At 42.3% G+C, this 27,778-nt stretch overlaps 1 protein-coding gene across 3 annotated transcripts in view; it reads right to left on the reverse strand.

Moving 5' to 3' along the window:
* The window catches only part of dnajc14 (DnaJ (Hsp40) homolog, subfamily C, member 14), a 40,975-nt gene that overhangs the window by 11,812 nt on the left and 1,385 nt on the right, over positions 1-27,778 (reverse strand). For all 3 annotated transcript variants that reach the window (XM_048523400.1, XM_048523399.1, XM_048523401.1), the window contains exons 2-6: positions 25,866-26,006; positions 15,878-17,738; positions 8,746-8,852; positions 7,265-7,384; positions 6,219-6,379 (exon numbers count right to left, since the gene is read on the reverse strand). In XM_048523400.1, coding sequence (XP_048379357.1) covers positions 6,219-6,379; positions 7,265-7,384; positions 8,746-8,852; positions 15,878-17,689 — 2,200 coding nt within the window. In that variant the 5' untranslated portion in view covers positions 17,690-17,738; positions 25,866-26,006. The remainder of the gene's footprint in view (positions 1-6,218; positions 6,380-7,264; positions 7,385-8,745; positions 8,853-15,877; positions 17,739-25,865; positions 26,007-27,778) is intronic.

The following is a 27,778-nucleotide window of genomic DNA, read 5'->3' on the forward strand; positions in this document are numbered from 1 at the left end:
CCAATTCTGTCAAAAACCAAAAAGGTAACTGCAAAGGCTTTTCTTCCTTAAGAATTGAAAGTTATACCTGACTTCACACTTATTTTTCTTTCAGGGTTATATTTATTGCTTTTGGCAGGCTTTTAAAGTACTTCAGGATTATTTTGATATTTTCTGGAATAAGATTTTGTTTGGATATTCCAGAATGACATTCCAGGGAGGATGTAGAAGAATGCCATAGGTCAGGAATGGCTTACAAGAGATAACAACTTTGAAGAAAGTGTTTACACTAGTTAAATATTGGGTCCACTTGAAATTAATCTGAAATCAAGAGGTACAGTAAGCACATGGAAATTAAATGCAGTTGCATTGTTAAAGATTCATTCACAGGGTTAGGCTTAACTGGCTAGGCCTGCATTCATTGCCCATCTGTAATTACCCAAAGGGCAGTTAAGAGTCAACCTAATTGCTGTGGTGAGAGTCACATGTAGGCCAGACTAGGTAAGGATGGCAGATTCCTTCCTGAAAGAACTTTAGTGAACTAGGTGGGTTCTCCTGGACAATCAAAATGGTTTCATGGTAGCTATTAGATTCTAAAATTCCAGATGAGGTTTTTCTCTTATACAGAGTTCAAATTCCACCATCTGCCATGGCAGAATTTGAACCTCGGTCCCCAGAACATTACCTGGGTCTCCAGGTTAATAGTCTAATGTAATCCCCACCGGGCAATCACCTCCACTGTTGAATGATGAGACAAGCTGATGAATTCAAAATGGTAAGAACAGATGCTATAGAGTACATTTAATTCCATTTACATTCCTGTTAATTTAATAGACAGCGAGTGTTTATTCTGTTTATTCAGAGATCAGCAACTTCACTATCTCACTCTCCTCATTTCTGCAAGTTTTAGCATTTTGTTGCTACTAAAACTCAATAAAAATTGAAATTTATTTTCTCCATTTGCCACCCAGTAATCAAGTTAAATAACAGATTTTCATGGTGCATTAAGCGTTTTAGTTCACAGAAACAGGATGCTTGACCCAACTACTTTACATTGGTGTTTACGCTTGGTAAGTGGTGCTCCAGGTCAGGTTACAAATCCTTGCCTTCTGAACACAACACCATTCTGCTGGAGCTACCACTACTGGAAACTTCATAGAGCAAATTATCTCCAAACTTACTTTTCTAAGATCATTCATGGGATGTGGGTGCTACTGGTTGGGCCATCATTTGTTGCCCATCCCCTAGTTGCCCTCGAGAAGTTATTGAGTGGTGACCTGCCTTCTTCAACTGCTGCAGTCCACGTGCTCTAGGTAGACCCACAATACTGTTAGGGAAGGAATTCCAAGATTTAACCCAGTGACACTGAATGAACAGTGATATATTTCTGAGTCAGGATGGTGCGTGGTTTGGAGAGGTACATGCAGGTTGGTGGTGCTCCTGTGAATGTGCTGCCTGTCTAGATAGTAGTGGACATGTGTTTGGAAGGTGTTGACTGAGAAGGACTGGTGAATTCCTGCAAAGCACCTTGTAAATGGTACACTCTGGTGTTACTGAGCATCAGTGCTACAGGGAGTGAATGCTTGTGGACTTTTAAAAATTCATTTGAGAGAGGTGGGCATCATTGGTTGGCCAGTATTTATCGTCCATCCCTAGTTCCCCTTGAGAAAGTGGCGTTGGACTATTTTCTTGAATCATTGCAGTCCACCTGCTGTGAGTTGAGCCACAATGTCATTAGAGAGAACGGATTTGACAATTTTGACCCAGTTACAGTGCAGGAACAGCAATACATTTCCAAGGTGAGTGGCTTGGAGGGTAACTTCAACGTCATGGTGCTCCCATGTATCTGCTGCCCTTGTCCTTTGAGATGGAAGTGATTGAAGGTTTGGAAAGTGCCGTCTGAGAATCTTTGGCGAATTTCTGCAGTGCATCTTGTAGACAGTACACACTGCTGCTACCGAGTGTCGGTGGTGGAGGGAGTTGATGCTTGTGGATGTGGTGCCAATCAAGCGGGCTGCTTTGCCCTGAATGGTGTCAAGCTTCTTGAGTGTTATTGGAGCTGGACTCATGCGGACAAATGGGGAATATTCCATCACGCTCCTGACTTGTGCCCTGTAGATGATGGATAGGCCTTGGGGGAGTCAGAAGGGGAGTTACTCGCTGCAGTATTCATAACCTCAGATCTACTCCTGTAGCCAATGCGGTGAGTCCAGTTGAGTTTCTGGTCAATGATAACTCAGAATGTTGATACTGTGGGAATTCAGTTATGATAATACCACTGAATGTCATGGGGTGGTGGTTAGATAGTCTCTTATCGGTGATGGTCACTTTCAGGCATTTATGTGGCACAAATGTTACTTGCTACTTATCAGCCCAAGCCTGGATATCGTCCAGACTTTGTTGCATTGGCACACAGATCTCTGAGTGGCAGTGAATGGTGCTGAACAGTGTGCAGTCATCAGCAAACATCCCCACTTCTAACCTAATAACGGAGGGAAGGTCATTGATGAAGCAGGTGTAGATGGTTCGGCCTAGGACATTACCCTGAGGAACTCTTGCAGAGATGTCCTGCAGCTGAGATGACTGACCTCCAACAACCACAACCGATCTTCCTATGTACCAGGTATGACTCCAACCACTGGAGAGTTTGCTCCCGATTCCAGTTTTGCTTGGGCTCCTTGATGTCACACTTGGTCAAATGCAGCCTTGATGTCAAGGGCCATCACTCTCACCTAACCACTGGAATTCAGCTCTTTTGTCCATGTTTGAACTAAGGCTGTAATGAGGTCAGGAGCTGAGTGGCCCTGGCAGAACCCAAACTGGGTGTCACTGAGCAGGTTATTGCTGAGACAGGTGCTGCTTGTTAGAGCTGTTACTGACACCTTCCATCACTTTGGTGATCGAGAGTGGACTGATGGGGCAGTAAATGGCCAGATTGGATCTTCCTGCTTTTTAAGTACATGCCATGCCTGGGCAATTTTCCACATTGTCAGGTAGATGTTAGTGTTGTAAATGTACTGGAAGAGCTTGGCTACAGAAGTGGCAAGTTCTGGAGCAGAAGCCTTCAATACTATTGCCAGATGTTGTCAGGGCCTGTAGCCTTTGCAGTATCCAGTGTCTCCAACCATTTCTTGATATCATGTGGTGTGTATCGAATTGGCTGAAGACTGGTATCTGTAATGCTGGGAACCACTAGAGGAGGCCGAGATGGTTCATCCACATGGCATTTCTGGCTGAAGATTGCTGCAAGAACTTCAGCCTTATCATTTGCTCCAATGTCCTAGGGTCTTCCAATATTAAGAATGGGGATATTTGTGGAACCTCCTCCACCAGAGAGCTGTTTAACTGTTCACCACCATTCATGACTGGAAGTGGCAAGACTGCAGAGCTTAGGCCTGATCTGTTGGTTGTGGGATCATTTATCTTTGTCTATCATTTGCTGCTTATGCTGTTTGGCATGCAAGTAGTCCTATTTGGTGGCTTCACCAGGTTGATGCCTCATCTTCAGGTATGCCTGGTGCTGCTCCTGGCAAGCCCTCCTGCACTCTCCATTGAACCAGGGTTAATCCCCTGGCTTGATGGTAATGAGTAGGAGATATGTCCAGGCCATGAGGTTACAGATTACGCTGGAGTACAAGTCTGCTGCAGTTGATGGCCCACAATGTCTCATGGATGCCCAGTCTTGAGTTGCTAGGTCTGTTTGAAGTCTGTCCCATCTAGCATAGTGATAGTGCCACACAACACGATGGAGGTTATTCTCAATGTGAAGAAGGAACTTTGTCTCCACGAGGACTGAGCCGTGGTCAGTCTTCCTGATGCTGTCATGGACAGATACATCTGCAGCCGTCAGTCTGCTAAGGATGAAGTCAAGTGTGTTTCTCCCTCTAACTGCTTCCCCGGCCACCTGCCGAAGACCCAGTCGAGCAGCTATTTCTTTCAGGACCCAACCAGATTGATCAGTAGTACTGTTGGTGAGTCACTCTTGGTGGTGGACATTGAAATCCCCCACCCAGAGTACATTTTGTGCCCTTGCCATCCTCAACATGGAGGAGTACTGATTTGTCAGCTGAGGGAGGACAGTACATGGTAATCAGCAGGTTTCCTTGCCCATGTTTAACCTGAAGCAATGAGGCGTCATGAAGTCCAGAGTCAATGTTGAGGGCAACTCCCCCCCACTGTGCCGCAACCTCTGCTGGGTCTGTCCTGATGAAACAGGACATGTCCAGGGATGGTGATGGCACTTAACAGGTCACTGTCTGCAAGGTATGAATTTGTGAGTATGACTACGTTAGACTGTTGCTTGACTGGTCTGTGAGATAGCTCTCCCAATTTTGGCACTAGCCCCCAGATGTTAGGATGGAGGACTTTGTGGGGTCGACAGGGCTGCTTCTGCCTAGTATCTTCCAGTACTTAGGTTGATGCTGACGATCAGTCTGGTTTCATTTCTTTGAGACTTTGTAGCAACTGGTACAACTGAATGTCTCGCAAGGCTATATTAAAGGCCAGTTGAGAGTCAACCAAATTGCTGTGGGCCTGGAGTCACATGTAGGCCAGACCAAATAAGGATGGTAGATTTCCTTCCCTAAAGGACATCAGTGAACCAGATAGGTTTTTCCAACAATGATTTCATAGTCTTCAGCAGTGGTGCCAATCAAGTGGGCTGCTTGGACCTGGTTGACATCAAGCTTCTTGAGTGTTGTTGGTGCTGCACTCATCCAGACAAGTGGGGAGTATTCCATCACACTCCTGACTTGTGTCATGTAGATAGTGGACTGGCTCTGGGGAGTCAGAGGTGAGTTACTCGCTGTGTGATTGCTCGTTTCTGTATTACTCTTGTAGTCACTGTACCTGTATAGCTAAGCTAGCCGAGTTTCTGGAAAATGGTAACCCCAGGATGTAGATAATAGGGGATTTAGTGATGGTACTGCCATTGAATTTCAAGGGGTAATGGTTGTAGTCTCTCTTCTGGGAGACAGTCATTCCTGACAGTTGCATCGCACAAATGTCCTTGCTGCTTGACAGCCCAAACCTGAATGTTACCCAGGTGTTATAGCATTTGATGATATAGTTTCAGTATCTGAGGAATTGTGGATATTGCTGAACACTGCCCAGTGAACCTCCCCACATCTGATGAAGCAGCTGAAGATGGTTGGGCCTACAACGCTACCCCGAAGAACTCCTGCAGAGATGAGTGATCTCCAACAGCCACAATTATCTTTCTTTGTACCAGGCATGTTTTTAACTAGCAGTGTTTTCATCCCGATTCCCAGTGAGTCCATTTTAAGCGTTCCTTAATGTCACACTAGATTAAAATGTAGCCCTGACGTCAAGGGCTGTCTCTCCCACCTCACCTCTGGAATTTCGGTTTTTTGTTTGAATCAAGGTTGTGATAAGGTTAGATGCTGAGTGCCTGTGGTAGAACCCACAGTGCATACCAGCAAGTTATTTGTTATTTCTCTTGATAGCATTGTTGATAACATCTCCCAACTCCTGACTGATGATTAAGAATGTACAGATAGGGCAGTAAATGGCTGAGCTGGATTTGCTGTGCTTCGTGTATACAAAACATTCCTGGTCAATTTGAAACATCGTCATGTGGATTCCAGTATTGTAACTGTACTTGAACACCTTGGCTAAGGGTGCAGCAAAGTCTGGTACATGGTTTTAGCACTCTTGCCTGAACAGTGTCCAGGGCCATGGCCTTTGCAGCATCCAGTGTCAAGAAACAGCGGGAGACATCACGTGGAGTGAACCAAATTAGTTGAAGACTGGAATCTGTGATGCTGGGGACCTTAGAAGGAGGCAGAGATGGATCATCCACTCAGATGGCCGAAGGCTGTTGCAAATGCTTTAGTGTTCTCTTTTACACTGATGTGCTGGACTCATTTTATTGAAGGTATGAATGTTTGTGGAGGTTCGTCCTCTTGTGAGTTGTTTAATTGTCCACCACCATTCACGACTGGATGTTGTAGAACTCAACAGCTTATATCTGATCCATTGGTTGTGGAATTGCTTAGCTCTTTCATTTGCTGCTTATGTTGTTTGGCATGTGAGTACTCTTGTTTTGTAGCTTCACCTATTTGGCATCTCATTTTTAGGTATGCCTGGTGCTGGTCCTGCACTCTTCATTGAACTTCATATTTTATGCACAAGTCTCACTAAAATCTGAGTTTGTGTTTTTTTTTTAAATTGATAAGTTGAAGGTATATGATGGTATAACCAATTTCCAGTCTTCTTACCTGTGATGTCATAGACTTTGCCACTCATCATGGCAAAGTAAGTGATTTTTAATCCCAACATGCTTGACTCTGCCCAGAAGTCCCCATCCTCCACAGAGTGCCTTGTGTTACACTCGGCACAGTATCGAGCTGCCTGTGGGTCACGATCCATCTCAAATCTCCTGCAAAGGAAATTGCAATTTTATTTTCATCATAGGTAAATGAGGAATTGTACTGAAGAGTGACTCAAAGCCACATTACACAATCTATCCTAGAGCACTTTTTAAAAAATACACCTGGCTCTCTTGTGGCATTCACACTTCAAGCAGCGTATAGGCTGCAAAGGAGAAAGAAAACAAAGGTGTGCATAAAGTTTGGGAGTGAAACAGGTCGGGGCTTTTGAGGTCAGAAACCGACTAGAAACCAACCAGCAAATGACATCTAGGGAAGATGGATTTTTTTAAAACAAGGAAGAATTTGTTAATTTGAGTGTGTACTTAATAGGGATGAATTGTAGGTGTTCAAATAATGTCATGATCTACATGTTTTAGTTTCATCACTCGCAGGATAAAAGGGAACGTTCATTATCTCACAAAATTTTCTTCTTTGGTACAATCTGATTAGTACGGCAAAACAGACATTGAGCAGAAATACCATTAATGTTGAGTACATAAGCAGATGAGCAACCGCTAAATCAAACAAAACTATGAAAATAATCACAGAAAAATGGCAAGTGCTGACCCAGGCAAAGACACACAATGCAATTAGTCATAAAAAGTTCCTAAAATTGAAAATAAAAATCAGGCAGGACTGCCACATTTGGCTGCTGCTGCTGGAGACAAATGTTGGCCTTGGCATTAATCCCATTATGGCTGAATAGACAGTCATTACCTAGACTTAAGTGATGAACAGTCAATTAAAGGAGACACCATAGGGCATTTGGGATTTTCAGAATCTTACTCCAAACAGAACATGCACCTTGAGGAATGGAAGATGGGAAAACTGGAGGTGGAAGACTGACAAATCACCCAACTTTACATTTATTTAACAGATAAGAGAGCACAAACTTGTGTTTTCCTTCACATTTACTGCACATCATAGTGTTCATGGCTTCCTTTAGGTCATCCTGGAGTTTGGTTAGAAACTCATTCATGGACCGATGTAATTCACTCTCCGCAGCCCGTTTGCTGAAAACAAACAACACAAAAATATCCAGTTATATCTGGAAATAAACCAAGAGCAGAAAGTAGTCAAAAAGTAAACTTAGATTCCACAATTCCACAGAATATAAACAAACAAAGACTCAGTACAAACCTCTCTTTACAATAAGCTTTTAATATCCATTCCTGGGGAAAGACAGCTCCAATAAACTGAAAAGGTACACAAGAAAGTTGCATTTACACAGCACCTCATCACATCTGCAGGATGGGCCAAAGTGCTTTACAACCTACAAATGATTTTTTCCTGAAGTGCAGTCAGTCACTGTTAAAAAAAGCAAATGCAGCAGCAAATTTGCGCGCAGCAAGATCCAAACAGCAAATGAATGAACTACTAGATAATCTGGTTTTAATCAGGTTGGTTGAGGGATCAATGCTGGCAGGGCAGGGGAAGGTCCCTCTGCTCTTCTTCAAATTATGCATGGTATCTGAACAGGAAAACACTGCTTCAGTTTGGAGACCAAGAGAATAAAGGGACCAATCACCCCAGGTTGCTCTTGCACAGCACAAATAGCAGAAAGTGATAGCAGGTATGGCACCTCAAGCATTCTCCTTTTGCATAGCTTTACATGAAAAATGAAAATTACTTCAGTCACATCCTTCTTCAATTAGAAACAGTGAAGTCAGTTAGATGCTGTAAAACAGAAAGATGTTACAAAAACAAATTTTAAAAGCATGTGAAAGTAATGAAACATAAAAAAGTATTAAAAAGTAGGGCTAGCTACAGCTAATTAGGTATATAATTTGAGCAGCCAAATATTATTTGTTGACACATATTCTAATGGATTTTCATGCTGAATATTAGGAGTGTTGGCAGTGCAGGGAAACATTTACATCCAGTTTCAACATCAAGTACTTCCAAATCTCCGTGTAACATTGCTGAGGAGACTGACAAATTACTATGATATGGAGTTTACAGTTTTGTGACGTAGTAATAGGAAATTAGTCAAATCTTTCCAGGCTCAGTTAATTTTGGACTTATGTATTCGACAGCGAGGAGACTAATTCCATTGGTCTGAGCTGTGTTTAAACCTAGTCTTGTGATAAAAGGTGATACCTTGAATGAATAGAACCTATAGGGACATTTAGAGGTTCTTCTTTTAGAACATTAAACTTGGTAACATGTTCAAACAGATTTTCGCTCCCTAAATTAATCAATGTGCTAAGTTTTGAAATAAAATTTTTTTTTAAAATCAGATGAGTAAAGCAAAAATGTTGAAGTATTCATATCACAAGCAGGAATAGAAGGTAAATTAACATTAAGACTCTGATCCTAGAAGAATCACAGGCCACATGGATATGTCCAGAATGCAGCGCTGAATTTTGCTTACATTTCATATTCCTTCCTTCTCTCAGGATTGCTCACAATATCCCACGCCGCTCGCACCACTTTAAAGGCTTCTTCTGATCGTGGGTGTTGGTTTTTATCAGGATGAACCTGCAATCACAATGGGGGCTGTTAAAGAGAACAGTTTCTCAATCTAATGCACCTTGTTCAGCTATATCCAGTACTACCTCACAAAAATCCAGAACTGCTCGTCTTCACTTTAAAAAAAAATTCAACCAAGGCTTATCCTACAAATCTTTGGCGGAAATAAACTACTAAAATCAAAAGTTCTGGTGACTTATTGCACAGGAATACAAACAGATGAGGAAGCTCCCCCTCATCAGTCTGTGTTATTACTTCATTTGTAGCCAGTGAGGTGCTATAACTCATTTCAGTGCCCTGTCTCTTTGAGGTGCACTGCGCAAGGAATGAAAGGAAGAAGAAACAAAAATACATCAGCTGGGGTTCATTGGATTGGCTACTATTTAGTCTGACTAGAGAACTGCAGAATATCGGATAAGGACAGTTTTGGTTCAGCTGAAGCCCTCTAGCTGCTAGTACAATCTAGGGTCAGAAAAGAACACCGACACGCAAGAAAATTCATCGTTATGGAAATTGTTTCACAGCAAAACAACGATCTAATTATTTATTTTTAATTATCTGAAATAATGAGGCTCACCAAAATACTGTTATTGGTTGTCAAACCAACCAATCTAAAGCAAAGCATTACATTACACACACAAAAATACTGCCAATACAACGAAAGGGTCCGAGTACATGGTTCTTAATTTGTGGAAGTGAAGAGGGACCCAACGATGGTGAAGAGTCCACTCATGCAGAGTTGCACACACTGCAGAAATCAGCACACCTTCACGTATGCGTAGCTTTTCAAATTGTATATTTGATATTTCCTTGCGCAAGGTTGAAAGCTGCGATTAATATTGCTTACCTATTGGATTAAAGTTGCCTAGCAGTATACCCCAAATGCACATTTTTTTTCACGTGTCTGTGTCCACATGCAATGCTTCTTGTAAGTTACATGGACTTTGACAAACAGCAATCCAGAAATTAAACTGCAAGATGCTCATAAGTTGCCCTAATGAAGATGGCACCACCCAACCAAAAAAATTTTTAAACAAACAGAAAATGCACAACAGAAAAAAAATTAGAGCAGCATTTTTCTAACTGTACAGCTTTATTAAACATTGCTGACAATCCTCCATAGGTAACAAAAAGCCTCTAATATTGTTTCCCAGGAATGAGTTTACTCTGTAGAAGCAGCACTTTGTTTAATTGGTGTTAATATCTCTACGTGTTCAGGCAGAATTGTGTGTTTGAAAGATGTAAAGACTATTCTTTGTAGCTCCCCCTTTCCCATTTAAACTTTATGAAGTAAATGTTATTTGTGATTAGGGAGGGCAATGCATGAGGTTGGGTAGAAAAAACATGGATGGATTCAGATTTTAGGCTCAAGCCCATTCCAAAACTTGGAAAACACAGCATAAGCCAATACATTTAACAATGCAGTACACCCTCAGAACTGCACTGGAGGTGCCATCTGTTGGTTGCGATACGAAACTGAGGCCTCAACTACATTCTCAGGTGAATGTAAAAGATCTTATAACACTAATAGAAGAACAAGGAGGTCCCTGGTGCTCTGCCGTAAATTTATTCTTCAATCAATTTCCCAGAAAAGACTATTTTACTGTTGTTTGCGGGATTTTGCTCTGCATTTCACCATGTTACAATAGTAGTTACAGATGACATATATTTAATGGGGAGTGAAATACCCTGGGTTTGAGGCAGTGAAAATCACTGCAAAATACAAATTCTTACTCACCTCTTCTCATGTTAAAATTATATCTCTCCTATGGTCGGTCTTAACAAACCTGACCTCATGTGATCAGAGGATTTGGCGTCTCAGTGGTATCCTCCTGCCACGGTTAGAGAAGTTACTATTTCCAGCAAGATATTTATGATGTCGAATTTTAAAGTTTTTGACGTAACTTTCTAACTAACATAGCACATAACAGCGCAGTACAGGCCCTTTGGCCCTTGATGTTGCGCTGACCTGTGAAACTAATCTGAAGCCTATCTAACCCACACTATTCCATTATCATCCGTATGTTTATGCAATGACCATTTAAATGCCCTTAAAGTTGGCAAGTCTATTACTGTTGCAGGCAGGGCATTCCACACCCTTACTATTCTCTGAGTAAAGAACCTACCTCTGACTTCTGTCCTATATCTATCACCCCTCAATTTAAAGCTATGTCCCCTCGTGCTAGCCATCTCCATCCGAGGAAAAAGGATCTCACCTGTCCACCTTATCTAATCCTCTGATCTTCTTGTATGTCTCTATTAAGTCGCCTCTTAACCCTCTTCTCTCTAACGAAAACAGCCTCAAGTCCTTCAGCCTTTCCTCATAAGACCTTCCGTCCATACCAGGCAACATCCTGGTAAATCTCCTCTGCACCCTTTCCAAGGCTTCCACATCCTTCCTATAATGCGGCGACCAGAACTGCATGCAATACTCCAAGTGCGGCCACCCCAGAGTTTTGTGCAGCTGCAACATGACCTCATGGCTCCGAAACTCAATCCCTCTACCAACAAAACCTAACACACCGTACACCTTAACAACCCTATCAACCTGGGTTGCAACGTTTAGGGATCTATGCACATGGACACCGAGATCTCTCTGCTCATCCACACTACCAAGAATCTTACCATTAGCCCAGTACTCGGTATTCCTGTTACTCCTTCCAAAGTGAATCACCTCATACTTTTTCACATTAAATTCCATTTGCCACCTCTCAGCCCAGCTATGCAGTTTATCTATGTCCCTCTGTAACCTGAAACATCCTTCCGCACTATCCACAACTCCACCGACTTTTGTGTCATCTGCAAATTTACTAACCCATCCTTCTACGCCCTCATCCAGGTCATTTATAAAAATGACAAACAGCAGTGGCCCCAAAACAGATCCTTGCTATACACCACTAGTAACTGAACTCCAGGATGAACATTTCCCATCAACCACCATCTTCTGGCTTCTTACAGCTAGCCAATTTCTGATCCAAACCACTAAATCACCCTCAATCCCATGCTTCCGTATTTTCTGCAATAGCCTACCATGGGGAACATTATCAACAAGGAAAAAAAAACCTGTATATTTCAAAACTTAATGTTTATATAAACTGCATCTAACATTCCAAACTTGAAAATTGGAAACTAAAATGAATTAACCCTCACTAGGGCTATGTGTCATGGATTCTGCTAGATATTAAGTATGGAAACAGATTCAGCAAATGTTCAGAAACAGTATGAGCAAATTGAGACAGGGATTGTAGCAACATTCATTTACATCTGAATATGAATATGCTCTATATATGAATAAACAGAATGAAGGGTTTGTGGTTAAGACTGGTTTAAGATGACTTAGGCAGTAGTTTGTGAAATAGGACCTGCTTATTTTCAGGGCAACAATGACAGCTTCCTAAAGATCAGGAACAGTCCAAGTGAATACAACACTCTACCACACCCATCTATGTGTAATGAAAATACAGGATTATAATTAGCCATGTAATACATTCCACACTTCCCGAAAATCAACTGCAAACCTCTCTCTCCAATAACAAAGGCATTCCTGTTATAAATCAATTCGAAAAAAGCTATTTGCCACTAAGTTTGTGCCACACACAGTACCTCAAATTGGCCAACCATACGTCCTTCCCCATGGCTCTCTTTGATTATCTCTTACTAACACTGAAAGGAGTGGGGGGAGGACCGAGGAGAGCAAGCGAGGGGGGCTCAGGTCAAAACGTGTAACCAGAGTTAGATTAGGAGTTCTTGTTAAATCAGCTACACCAAGAACTGTAAAACAAATTTGGAAAAGAAAGCTGGCTGTTAGCACTGAGGAGAGGCACTGCATTTGCCGTGCGTCTCAAATCTTGACCAGGCTGCTACAGAGTAGTCAAAACCTTTGGATTGGAGGCAACAATCTCACTGTTACAATTAGGTGACCCACTCCGAACCAAACAGACTGCGACATTCTGAATGTTGCATATGGTTTAAACTTTGTAGAATTTTCCTTTTGAAAATTCACAATCTTTGTCTTTCAAATTTTGGTACCAGTTCAGCAAGTATGAGTTTTATGAAGTCCCAATAATTCTAAAGCAGAACGGTGATCAGAAGATAGGCTTTTAAATCTTTTCAGTCTTCTGTTACAGCTAGATAACTAACCACAGAGCAATGATATAAAATTAACCACAATAACAGGAGAAGCAAATATATGTTATCAAAACTTGAATAGAATAGTTCAGAAAATTAGGGAAGACAAGACATCTTGTTTTGTATTTAAATAATAAATTACTGTTGTTTCAGCTGAAACAGCATCAGAATTTGCTGGGTAAATAACACCCAGTTTAATGCACTTGCCATTATTAGCGCCAGATTAGATTGACTTGCGAACTGCCACAGCTGCCAGACACTTTACGCTGCTTCATTGTTAGCCTTGCAAGACAGCGTGCTGTCAAACTCCCTTTGGAGTTTCAAGAATTGCTGCATTTGCGCTTTAGTGAATTGAACAGCCGCAGAAAGTAAGGGTTGATATTTAACAATTCAAGGATCCTATACATAGTCTTCTAATATTACTCAACTTCCTTTCTCTGAAAAGCAGTAACATAAAAAGTGTAGATTCTCATTCCTGCAGCTAGTAAACTATTTGGAAATTTTCAAAAGCACTTTACTCACTTTCCCTTTTTCTTAATTCTATCTTTCTTTGTGTGTCTTGCTTTCAAATTATATTTGACACTAAATTCACCTCATGTCCATCTCATTCATCCCTTGCATCATTTGCAAAATGGTTACAATAATGAACTCTGTGGACTCACTTTTCAGAGGTCCTCGATGTCTCTTGGTCCATGATAGATCACAGATCACAGAATCCCTACAGTGTGGAATCAGGCCCTTCAGCCCAACAAGTCTAAACCAACCCTGACACATCCCATCCAGACCCAACTCCCTATAACCCAGCTAATCTACACATCCCTGAATACGATGGACAATTTAGCATGGCCAATCCACCTAACCCGCACATCTTTGGACTGTTGGAAGAAACCCATGCAGACACGGGGAGAATATGCAAACTCCACACAGTTGCCCGAGGGCGAGAGTGCTAATCACTGAGGCACCGTGCCACCTAGCTCACATTTCCAGCACAAAAAAATGAGAAGGGTGAGGGGGAAGAAAAACCTAAAACTGGTCATGTCACATGATGCTCTGCTCCAGAAAGATCCAAGTAACTATGGTGCAATTCAGCGCCCAATGTATCATGCAAAGTTGTTAAACGTGAGCAGATTAATTTTGTCCATTTAACTCATTTTGTTCAAAAGGCGTTTCAGTACAGAACAAAATGTCTATTCAGTTGTCAGCCATGGTTCAATTAATACAGCTATCATCTCTGAGTTAGAAGGTTATAGGTTCAAGCTCCACTGGAGACTGGAGCACAATATCCATGCTGACATTCCAGTGCGGTGGTGACAGTGTGGCACTGACAGAGGTGCCGTCTTTTGGAGGAGACATTTAACAGACATGCTGTCTACCATCTCAGATGGACAGAAAAGATTCCTGAGCCACTATTCTGCACAGGAGCGACCTCCATGTCCTGCAGAATATTGACCAACATCATGAAAAAAGATGGGCTGTTCATTATCACATTATAGTTTGCGGGAGCTTGCTATGTACAAATTGGCTGCTGCATTTCCTATAAGTGACTACACTTCAAAAGTACTTCGTTGGTCGTAAAGCGTTTTGGATGCCCCAAAGTCGTGAAAGGTGCTACAGAAATGTAATTCACTTTTTTCTATACTTGCAGCATGTTAGTCTAAATTGTTTGATTTCACATTTACTCCACTACAATGCCAGAGAAAGTGGCTGCCGGTTGTAAATTTTGTTTTAGAGGAAATGTCTGATCACTGCCAATTATATTCTACATTGTCTTCCAGACCTCAGTCACTGGCATGGAAATTCAGCCACTGGTGTTCAGAGTAAAGTCACAAGCACCACTTCTTTCTTGCTCAGTCATGGAACAAAGACCGAGAACTCAATGTGACACAGGAAAAACAACTCCAACACTGGTGGTACATTACTGTGAGGGCCAAGAGCAACAGCAAACATCCTAATTTAGTGCCCATTTTGCTGAATGCCTTGGGTGAATTTAAAAAGTGCCTTTAGCACGGTAAATGAATTTTTAAAAAAAAAAAAACAGGGCACCAGCATGCTGATAACCACATATTGAACAATCTCCCAGATAGTGCTAGAACAAATGAAAAATATTACCAGGTAAGCTCATGTAACATTAGGAAATCAAGATTTTGAAATATCAGACCAAAACACCTGGATCAAATTAAATAGATTATCTGGCTGAACACAAAAATTATTTTGACCAAGCACTATCCACCTCTTTACAAAATGGTTAAGTAGGTAAATATACAATAAAACCCTGACAATGAACCATACAGACCCGGTTCAGTCTGCTCTGTCTTGATTTTGGCTATCACAGCCAATTACTACAAATTAATCTTTAATGGCAGAGGTGAGCAAAGAAAGGGTCTGGATCCGAAACGTCAGCTTTTGTGCTCCTGAGATGCTGCTTGGCCTGTTGTGTTCATCCAGCTCCACACTTTGTTGTCTCTTAAAAAAAATACTGGATTCCAGCTCCGAGTCATTATCCAACTCTCACCTACTGGAAGCACAGATGGGTGACCACTGATGAAATGGTTGACAAGCCCTTTGAGTCATTGCAGCAATGCCCGAGGCGCAGTACCTAAAAGGCCACTGACACACAGGAAGTGGAAATCTAGATAGGAGAAGCCTTTGGAATCAGGGAAAATTTTAAATTGCTGTAAATGTTCATATCATTCTCTCAGTTAACAGTATAGTGTTTAAAAAAGGTTAAGCACAGAAACAAGAGCGAAATTGGTACTGGTTATACGCAAGAATTGAAAAATGGAAGCAAATCTCAGACATTCAATATTTAAAACTTTAGTTGCGGTAGTCAAATAGAAATAAGCAAATCAGATAGACTGATGATGAGTTTTGTTTTTAAAACTAAAATGCTTTCACATAGAACTCACCAGTACGGCCAATTGCCGATAAGCCTTTTTTAGCTCGGCATCAGTGGCCATTACCTCCACGCCCAGAACTTTAAAAGGATCCAGATCCTCTTCTGGTATATCAGCCATTGCCAGTAGCCTGTCCACCTCGTGGTCTGGCTGGTATCTATTAGCACTAGGTGAGTGGGGGGACGGAGATAGAGCTGGAGACTGGCCTGCAGTCTGCCATTTACCAGTTAGCCAGGATCGCATTTTCAATTTTTCCCATAGTCTTTTCAAATAATTCCAAGTCCTAGATTCTGCTATAGATGAGCACAAGCTGTGCATGAAGCGAACAGCTGGGACATGGGGAAAGCCTTCTTTGCTCCATATGGGCAACCTCTGAAATATATCGGAAATCCCAGATTTTCCACATTTGTAGCAGAGTCGTAAACATCCTATAAATAACATTAGTACGAGAAAAAGCAGAGCAAGCAGCATTTTTAAAATCTTTATAGTCATCTTCGTTGAGGAAAAACAAAACCATTTAAGCTTCTCTGACATTGATTTTGCCTGCTTAAGAAGCCACATACATGAGGTCCTTACATTGCCCTTTAAGGAAATAAAATCTTCTTTTTGTACCTGGCAACATGAATACACAAGTTTGCCTCCTATCTCCACATATTCTCCACACTTGTGAGTCACAAAAAGAATAACATCCATTAGAATTTTTATATAGGTTACACATTTCCAAAGCAGCTCCTGAGTTTGTTTTTGCACTCCACTCTTTAATTTGTCTCGGTTGTCAGCATGCTGTCGTTTCCTCTCAGCCTTCATGTGCCTCTGTTTATTAGCAGTTGAAGACTTGCCATTCTTCTTCAAATGCTCCCTTGCATTGTCCTTATCATAGATGTTTGAAGAGTTATCTTTTGTTGCTGATTTGTTTCTCTGGCGTTTGCTGCTTTTCCTGCTGCTAAACTTCAGAGGATAGCTGTTATCGTCCACAGTTTTTACTGGGTTTTCATCCATGCCTTCATCTTCGTTGAATTCATCTATTCCATCGTCTTGAGAAGTGTTAGCAGAACGGATACAATCTAAGTTATCGAGGAAAGACAGATTGTCATCTGTCTTGAAAGGGAAGTTGTGGTCTCCATAGCTGCCTGACTGAAAGCAGCCTTCTAAAAACATGTGAGTGCAAGCAGAAATTTCCCCCTCATGAATGGAGGGCACACACCCATTTTCTTGTGAATCCTTCTCAGATACATTTTCACAATCAGTTACGCTATCAGAGAGACAGTATGGCTTCTCACTGCTGGCCAAATCCATCTTTCTGTTTTGAAGGTTACACCCATCACCTGACATGCCAGAACAATAAAAAGATGGCATCTGCCCTGTAAAATCCAGATGTCCACATGGGAAGCTCAACCCTTCCATATCCACTGTCCTCAACTCTTCATCTAAAAGTTGATCTGAAGATGGTCTTTTATAATCAAAACAGTTTACATCACCAAATGTCCAATCTGTCAAGGTAACTGGCGTACCAATCCCTCCATCTGTATTTCTTAATGTTTGATGACTCGTCCTTTGCCAAGTCATATTACCATGAGCAGTACAGACATGTTCCGAAATATATCGACTTGAGTCTGCACCATCGCACCAGGCACCATAACAGTAGTTTGTAAAGTCAGTTGTTTTATCATCACAGAGGTGACTGGCACCTGGCTGTCGTATCTGATCAAACTGGGAATGACTGCAATGGGACAACTGCTGCTCTTCCTTCACATATCCATGGGTTGTCTTTCTTTCTGACCACTGCGGATCCTTGCACCTAACATGGGGATCTTTCCTCTCCATTGCAGTAGAAACTCAAGTCACTGGCAGTCATGTTTTTTTCCATCTTCACCTACAAAATCAATGCACAAGACACAAGTGCTATAACTGCGAGAAAAATAAATGTAAACATTTCAAACTTGTAATTAATTAGTTAAAAAGTAATGTTTTGTGTGAGAAAGTTCATGAATCAAAACATAGTATCTATCTGCACTATTATTTCCAGAACTTTGCACACATTATAAAAATAACAAATTTGCTTACATCATTTTATTATATGAAGCCCCTTGCTCAGATTTCTGTTCTAAAATCAATTCTAAGATCCATACTATTTATTCCCAATGAAAACATAAAGCACGTGAGCAGATGCTTTTTCACCTACCTTGTGCATCTGCGGCCTCCATTTGTTCAGCGGTGGGAGTCGGGCAAGCACACAAGGGGATTGATGGGAAGGTAAAATCATATATTCTGGCAGTGGCTAAATCCAAAACATACATGTTTAGTGTCTCCCACCCACCCTCCTCCTCTAACCAAAAAACAACTCTGGACGGTCAATAAGCACAACGATTTCCTCTGAGTCGGGAGAGCGCGCGAGGGGACTGCTGGAAAGGTGAGCGGTGAGTATAATAACTTATAATTAGTGCTTCAGGGCCTTCACCTTTTGGCAGCAGAGGAGGAGGAGACTGGGAGCGAGAGCATTAGAGTGGTGTCTCCCACCCTTCCACCTCCTCTAACCTAAGAAAAAAAAAATGGTAAGTAAGTTATTCTCTACTTTTTACAAATCATTCCGGGAAATTTAAAATTAGAGGGGATGGCAGCCAGGGCAGTGCAATGTGCCTCCTGCAGGATGTAGGAGGTGAGAGTCAACAGCAGCAACTCTGCTGACTCCACCTGTGGGAAGTGCATCCAGCTCCAGCTCCTCAAAGACCGTATTAGGGAACTGGAGCTCGTGCTGGATGAACATAGGATCATTCGGGAGGCTGAGGTGGTGATAGAAATGAGCTACAGGGACATAGTTACCCCCAAGAACAAAGGTAGTTGGGTGACAGTAAGAAAAGGGAAGGGAAGGAAACAGTGCAGGGATCCCCTGTGGTCGTTCCCCTCAATAATAAGTATACTGTTTTGGATACTGTTGGGGGGGGGGGGGGAGGGGGGGGGGGGGACGACCTACTAGGGGTAAGCCACAGACACCACGTCTCTGGTACAGGGGCTGACTCTGTGGCTCACAAGGGAAGGGGGGAGAACAGGAGAGCAATTGTCGTGGGGGATTCAATAGTTAGAGATACAGATAGGCAGTTCTGTGAATGCGAACGAGACAAACGGATGGTATGTTGCCTCCCGGGTGCCAGGGACATCATGGATCGTGTCTTCAAGATCCTTAAGGGGGAGGGAGAGCAACCAGCAGTCATGGTACACATCGGCACCAATGACATAGGTAGAAAATGGACTGAGAATGTGAAAAACAAGTATAGGGAGTTAGATTGGCAGCTGAAGTCCAGAACAAACAGGGTAGTTATCTGTGGATTACTACCAGTGCCACATGATAACGAAGTAAGAAATAGGGAGCCAATACAGCTAAACGCATGGCTACAGGGCTGGTGTAGGAGGAAGGGCTTCCATTATGTGGATAATTGGAGCACATTCTGGAAGAAGGTAGAACCTGTACAGCGAGGACGGGTTGCACCTGAACCGCAAGGGCACAAATATCCTGAGGGAGGTTTGCTTGAGCTGTACGGGATAGTTTAAACTAGCTTGGTAGCAGGGTGGGGAACCGGATTTGTAATTCAGAGGATGAGGTATTCTGCCTTCCAACAGACAGAACAAAGAGTGAAGTTGTTAATAAAGAAATGCAGTCGATGGTGGACACAGGGATGGTTGAAGAGTGTATACTTCAATGCTAGAAGTATCAGAAAAAGGCGGATGAACTTAGAGCATGGGTCAGTACGTGAAACTACGATGTTGTGGCCATTACAGAAACTTGGGTAACTCAGGGACAGGAATGGTTGTTGGAAGCTCTGGGATTAGGTGCTTTTAAAAGAAATAGGGAGGGTGGGGGAGTGGCAATGCTAGTCAGGGCTAGTATCACAGCTATTGAAAGGCAGTTCGAGAATGATGTGTCTACAGAGTCAGTTTGGTTGAGGTTAGGAATAAGAAAGGAGCGGTCACTTTTTTTTTTAAACAGACCCCCTAATAAGTGGAGGAGTGGATTGGGAGGCAGATGCTGGAAAGGTGCAGAAGTCACAGGGTTGTAATCATGGGTGGCTTCAACTTTCCAAATATTGAGCACTATAGAAACAGAGAGATTGTTTAAGGAATGCATACGGCATGTGCTCGATATGTTTGTCCCTAGCAGGCAGGGAAGATGCGGTCGAGCAAGGGAGCCTTCATCCTCAAAAACGGTCAAACGACTAGTTAAGAGGAAGAAGGATGCTTGTATAAGGTTTAGGAAACAAGGACTGGAAAAGGCTCCAGAGGGATACAAGTTAGCCAGGAAGGAGCTGAAGAAAGGGCTTAGAAGAGCTATAAAGGGGGCCATGAGAAAACCCTGGCAGATAGGATCAAGGAAAACCCCAAGGCTTTTTACACGTAGGTGAGGAATAAGTGAATGACCAGAGAAAGGGTAGGACCGATCAAGGATGGTAAAGGGAATTTGTGCATTGAGCATAAAAGGGATAGGAGAGGTCCCTAACGAATACTTTTCTTTGGTATTCACAATTGAGAGGGACATAGTTGTAGGGGAGGACAGTGTGAAACAGGCCGGTAGGCTAGAGGTGAATGTTAGTAAGGAAGATGTATGAGGAATTTTGAGGAACTTGAAGACGGGTAAGTCCCCCGTGCCTGATGGGATTTATCCAAGGATTGGAAGTGAAAGAAGAGATCACAGGGCCTTTGGTGACGATCTTTTCGTCTTCACTGTCCATCGGTATAGTGCCGGGAGATTGAGAGTGGCAAATGTCATTCCCTTGTTCAAAAAAGGGAATAGGGATACCCCTGGAAATTACAGGCCAATTAGTCTTACTTGGTGGGCAAATTATTGCAAAGGGGTCTGAGAGGTAGGAATTATGATCACTTGGATAGGCACAGTTTGATTCGTAATAGTGAGCAAGAATTGGTGAGGGGTAGATCATGCTTCACAAGCCTTATTGAATTCTTTGAAGAGGTGGCCACTTGATCATATGATAGAGGGAAGTAATTGATGAAGCAGATGAAGATGGTTGGGCCTCAGGCACTATCTTGAGGAACTCATGTTTCGGGGCCAAGATGAAGGGCCTCCAACAGCCACAATCATCTTCCTTAGTGTTAAAGTCTTTTTCCACTCCAATTCCCATCAACTTCAATTTTGCTAATATTCCTGCATGCCACACTATCAAATGCTGCCTTGATGTCTAGGCCAATCACTTTAATCTCCTTAGTTCAGCTCGTGTCCAGGCTTGGACCAAGGGTGCAAGTGGAGTCAGTAGTCAGTTGTCAGTTTGAGATCCGCTGGTGCCACCTGAGCGTCAGTGAGTAGGTTACTGCTGAGTAAATACCAACTGTTAGCATTGTTAACATTACCTTCAATCACTTTGCTGATGATTGTGGGTGGATTGATGGGCAGTGATTGGTCAGATAGGTTTGTCATTTTTTTTTAAAAAAAAAAGGAAAGGACATACTTGGAAATGTAGAATTCAGTTTTGTAGTTATATCAGAGCTTTGCCAGTGTCTTCGACCATTTCTTGATATCACATACAGTGAATCAAATTAGGTGAAGACTAGCAATTGTGATGCTGGGGACATCAGCAAAAGGTAGAGATGGATCCTTTATTTGGCACTTCCAGCAAAAATGGTTGCAAATGTTTCAGCCTAGTCTTTTTCACTGATATTTTGGGCTCCCCTATCATTGTGGATGGAGATATTGGGGGATTGTGGTGTCTCTTTCTTCAATTAGTTATATAATTGTCCACCACCATTCACGAATGGATGTGGCAGGATCTGATTGTTCTATAAGCTAAATGAAACACGGCCGTTTGTGAATCTACCAATACCATCTTCATTCCACTTGGTTCTAACCTGCCCAGTGGTGCATTGATCTATGGAGCCTTTGGGAAGGATTTAATGGTATATCATCAATTTCCATCAGGACTTTTAAAATTCATTTGGGGATGTGAGCATTGCTGCCTGGCCAGCATTATTTGCCCGTTCCCAGCTGCCCTCGAGAAGATAGTCAGCTGCCATTTTGAACCACAGCAATCCACCTGTGGTTTGATCCACGATGCTGTTAGGCAGGGAATTTTAGGATTTTGAAACTGTGACACTGATGGAATGGCAATATATTTCTAAGTCAGGACTATGAGTGGCTTGCAGGTGGTAGTGGTGTTCCCATGTATCAGCTGCCGTTGTCCTTCTAGACAGAAGTGGTTACGCGCTTGGAAGGTGCTGCCTAAGGATCTTTGCTGGACTTCTGCAGTCCATCTTGTAGATAGTACACACTGCTGCTACTGAGCATCAGTGGTGGAGGGAGTGGATGCTTGTGGGTGTGGTGCCAATCAAGGGGTGGGGGCTGCTTTGTCCTGGATGGTGTCAAGCTGGAGTGTCATTGGAGCTGCATGCATCTAGACAAGTCAGCAGTATTCCATCACATGCCTGACTTGTGCCTTGTAGATGACGGACAGGCTCTGGTGAGTCAGGAGGGGACTTCCTTCCTGCAGTATTCCTAGCCTCTAATCTACACACGTTGCCAGTGTTTATGTGGCAAGTCCAGGTTGCTTTTCTGGTCAATGGTAACCTCAAGGACGTTGATAGAAGGGGAATTCATTGATGGTAATACTATCTCTGGGGATTACTGAGGCAGGCAGCAATCGATCATCCACATGCATGCGTCAGCCTTATCTCTGCACTGTCGTTTTGGGCTCTTCCATCAGTGACAATGGGAATGTTTGTGCAGTCTCCTCCTCCAGTGAGTGGATTATTCCCCTACTGGATGTGGCAGGACTGCAGAGTTTAGCTCTGCCTATCACTTGCTGCTTGAGCTGTTTGGTATGCCAGTAGTCTTATATAGTCCCTTCACCAAGTTGACACCTCATTTTTAGGAGTTGCTTCTGGCATATCCTCATGTGCTCTCCATTGAACCAGGTTTGATCCCCTGGCTTGATGGTAAGGGTTGAGATGGGGACATGCTAGGCCATGAGGTTGCAGATTGTGCTGCTGATGCCCAGTCTTGAGTTGCTAGATCTGTTCGAAGTCTGTCACATTTAGCATGGTGACAGTGTCACATAACGCAGTGGAGGATATTCACAATGTCAAGGTGGGATTTTGTCACAAGGACTTTGCGGTAGTTGCTCTTACTGATGCATCATTCCATGACCGTATCTGCAGCCAGATCGGTAAGGATGAGGTCAAGTATGTTTCGTTTCTCGCTCATTGGTTCCCACACCACCTACTGCAGTCCCAGTTTAGGACCTTGATCAGTAGTGCTGCTGCCGAGCTACTCTTGGTGGTGGACATTGAAATCTCTACCCAAAGGACATTTTGCACCCTTGCCACCCTTAGTACTTGCTCCAAGTGTTGTTTAACATGGAGGAGTGCTGATTGATCGGTAGAGGGAGGACAGTATGTGGTAACCAGCAGGAGATTTCCTTGCCCACATTTAATCTTAAGTCATGAGACTCCATGGGATCTGGAAACAATGTTGAGGACTTCCAGGGCAACTCCTTCCCAACTGCGTACCACTGTGCTGCCAAATCTGATGAGACAGGACATATCCAAGGATGCAGTGTAGGACATTGTCTATAAATGTATGATTCCATGAGTAGGACTATGTTGTGGTTGGCTGGCTCGCTGAGCTGCTTCGTTGTTGTTCCGCAGATGATTCATTACCCTGCTGGGTAACGTCATCACTGCAGCCTCCGATGAAGCGCTGTTGTTTTCCCATCTGGTTTTTAAAATCTGGAGCCCATTGAGCTGGACTACATCACTTCCAGTGTTCCTTTGCAATGGAGTGTATATGGGGTCAAGTTCTATGTGTTTGTTGATGGCTTTCTTCATGGAGTAACAGGCGTCTAGGAACTCCCATGCCTGTCTCTGCTTTTCTTGTCTCAGGATTTTGGTGTTGACCCAATCAAATTGGTGGTTCTCCTTATCTATGTGGATAGAGATGAGCGAGTGTTGGTCATGTCTTTTTGTAGCCAATTGGTGTTCACGTACCCTTGTTGTTAATTCCCTTCCTGTTTGTCCGACGTGCTGTTTGTCACAGTCTCTGCAGGGAATCTTGTACATGACATTGGTCCTGTCCATAGTGAGCAGGGGGTCTTTGGTTCGGGGGGGCAGTTGTTGTTGGGTTGATGTGGGTTTGTGCACTACTCTGTTGCCCAGTGGTCATAGGAGTCTTGTGGTTAGTTCCATTGTGTTCCTGATGTTAGGTAGCACGATGAATGTGTCGGGGCATGTAGTATCTTCCTGGTGTTTTTCATGTAATAGGCATGTTCTGACCCAGTTTTTTGGATATCCATTATCCTTGAATACCTGGAAGGGGTATTCTTTGCAGCGTAGCTCTGTGCTGCTACAGTGTGTTGTTGCCCATTTATATAATGTTCACACGCAGCTTCGCTTGTATGTATTAGGATGGTTACTGTTGAAGTTCAGTACTTGGTCAGTGTGTGGCTTTTCTGTGTACTTTCGTTTAGAATTCCCCATTTGTCCCGTGCTCTATCATGACGTCCAGGAATGGGAGCTGTTTGTTCTTCTCCACCTCTCTGGCAAATTTGATCCTGGTGAGGGTGTTGCTTATTAGTTTGTGTCTCTCCTCTAGTTTGGTCTATTTAATGACGACAAAGGTTCATCCACAGAGTGTATCCATAGTTTTGGTTGGATTAGTGGAAGGGCCATACTTTCCAGTCTTTGCATCACAGGCTCGGCTATTAGTCCAGCGATAGATGAACCCATGGGTGCCCTGTTTATCTGTTTGGCCCTCGAAAGTGAAGTGGGTGGTGAGGCATAGGTCCAGCAGCTCCAGCATGTTGTCTGTAGAGATAGTTTCACTGAGGTCTTGTTCTTGTTCTAGCAGAGCTACCATCGTTTCCTTTGCTAGTGATACATCTATTGAAGAAGTGACTAGGGCAGTGACATCAAACGTAGGATGTCAGGCTGTTGCTTGACTAGTCTGTGAGAGCTTCCAAAATTTTTGCACTACCTCAAATAAGGAGGACTTTAGTAAATAGGATCGACAGGGCTGTTTCTGATGTTGTCTTTTCTGGTGCCTAGGTCGATATCAGGCAGTCCATCCAGTTTCATTTTTTTGAGACTGTGTAGCAATTGATACAGCTGAAAGGCCATTTCAGAGGGCAACTGAGAGTCAACCATAGTGCTGTGGATCACACATAGGCCAGAGGATGGCAGACTTCCTTGATATATGAAGACTGATGTAGCATGGATCTTGCAGCTGCTCCTGGGATTGCAGATTTCATTAAAGGTTTATTTTTTTTTTAAAAGACAGTTATTATACATGAATAGGAAAGGTTCAGAGGGATTATCGGCCAGGAGCAGGCAGCTAGAACTAGTTTAGTTTGGGTTTATCATTGGCATGGACTGATTGGGCTGAAGGTTGTGTTTCTGTGCTGTGTGACTCTATGATATTCGTAAACCAGTTGGGTTTTTCAGACAATCGTCAATGGTTTCAGGGGCATTGCAGATTTAGAAACAAAAAACGAATTCAAACTCCACCATGGCATGGCATATTCAATTCTGGGTCCTCAGAACATTACCTGGGTCTCCAGATTAATAGGTGAGTGGAGTATCACAAGGTCATCGCACCCACAACAGTGGTCTGAGACTGCTCACATTCAACAAGTTTCTTGCAGCTTCATTTAACACTCACGTCATTTGAGAGCACTCTCAAAAGAAGGATTTTATCACTTTTACTTCTTTCTCTATGTACTACAGCTACATGCTACATCTGCTTTTCCCTGTGTATGCTGCATTCAGTCTTCATTGACACCAATTGGTCGTTACTTTGAAAAGAGTGTAGAGTTTATTAAGCTCTATAATTTATAATGAGATTTCAGAATGATTGTATAACAGGTTCTGGTTTTTAAAAAATACAATAAATATTACTTTTATTTACACTTGTTAGCCTGTTAATACATTCAAGATAATGATTCAAACTTTAGAGCATCTTTGGAGTGATGCCATCTAGATATTCCATCAAAAATACAAGAATGTTTACCTTTATAGTGAACACTGATGATGCAATTGTGAGCTGAGAGTACATCTGCTTACAGTGCAGGAACCGCAGCCCCACCTCTGGTGGGGAGGTATAATTACCATGCCAAGTCTGCAGTTTTAGGATAAATGTAGATATAAGAATCTGTAAAGAAACATCAAAAGAAATACAGAATACATATCAATGGAGGTTGAACTGCACCTGTGCACTGAGGACTAATTATCACCAATTATCTCTCTTCACCCAACAAATATATTTTACTTGACACACTGGATTTGAAGTGTTACTTTGGGCACGACAGGAAATTGAGTGGATTAGATTTTCTTTTATTCCTTCACAGGGCATGGGCATAACTGCCCTCTGGGCAATTAGGTAGCAAAGAATCAATCACATTGCTGTGGTTTGAAGTTCGAATAAGTACGTGGATAGGTTTTCCTGACAATCAACAATGGTTTCATGGTCATCATTGGACTCATAATTCCAGATTTTTACTGAATTCAAATCCAAGGCCTGAAACGTCAGCTTTTGTGCTCCTAAGATGTTGCTTGGCCTGCTGTGTTCATCCAGCCCCACACTTTGTTATCTTGGATTGTCCAGCATCTGCAGTTCCCATTATCTCTGACCACCATCTGCCATAACAGGATTCGAAACTAGGTCCCGAAAACATTATGTGGGATTGCTGGATCTAATCTAGTGACAATACCATAAAGCCATTGCCTCCCTGTGATTACAGCTAATGTTTCCACATAAATCCAATCACAAATATAAAATCTTCCATGAACCACCATAATTCATTCCATTAAATAGTATTCCTAAGGTAAGACCAACAAAAAGGTGAGAGAGCAGAAGTAGGCCATTCAGCCCAGAGGCTGCTCTGCCACAGTTGATCAGTCCTCAACTCCAATTTCCTGCATTTTCTCAATAACCTTTGATTCCACATTTAAGAATGGAACTTTGTACCATTTCATTAATACAGCTCAGAAGTTGGCTCAAGATCAAAAATGGAGAAATTTCAGCAAAGGTGTCCAGGAGTGTATGACTCCATGTGATCACACAGGCAAAATCTACATAAGTTGTTTGACACTCTTGTCTCCCAAACAGTCCCAAGACCTCAACACAACTTGAGACAGGTGCTACACAATTCACCATTATAACACTTCTAAGAGCATTAAACTAAAACATGGGCGAGTTCATGATCACATATACTTCATTACGATGGCTATGATGGCAGACCAAATTTTGCTTTAATAAAAAGTATTTGCAGCACTACTGTATCAAATTGGTCTGGCAAAGATTTCAAGTTAGTCTGTATCAATTATAAGCAGAAAAATAATTTTAACAGGAGAGATCACTATACTCTCCCAGGCTGCTGAGGTGTGGTTATCAAAAATACAATTTAGCTTTTAAATTAGCTTAACATTTACTATTAGCTGGCCTAACAGAGACAGCTCATCTAACTCCAATTCTGGTTTTTATTTTTACACCACTCCCTCCAACTTACCCTCACCTCTCTTTTAAGGCTCTGCTTAAAATCTACCTTTTGATTAAGTGTTTGGCAACCTACTGTAACATCTCCTTACAGGTCAGAGTGCCAAATTTTTGATTGATAATGCTTCTGCAAAGGACCCTGGGATATTAAAAGTACTATATGGATGCATGGTGTAATTTCAGAAAATATTTCATTTTAGCACAAATTTAGCAATATTGTGCGCAATGGCTTCATACAGTGTTAAGTTCTGTGAAGTCCCAGTGAGAAAAATCTAAACGTAATAGAGAATATTCCATGTACATACCATTAGGCCTTAACGAAATCTTGGGTTCTCTCTATTGAGAATGTATAATTTACACTATAGCTACCTCTACTTGAAATGTAAGGTAAAGCTATTAGAAAAACAATTGCAAGGTTATTCACCTTC

Source organism: Stegostoma tigrinum, chromosome X, assembly GCF_030684315.1.
Source record: "Stegostoma tigrinum isolate sSteTig4 chromosome X, sSteTig4.hap1, whole genome shotgun sequence".
NCBI classification, from domain to species: Eukaryota; Metazoa; Chordata; class Chondrichthyes; order Orectolobiformes; family Stegostomatidae; genus Stegostoma; species Stegostoma tigrinum.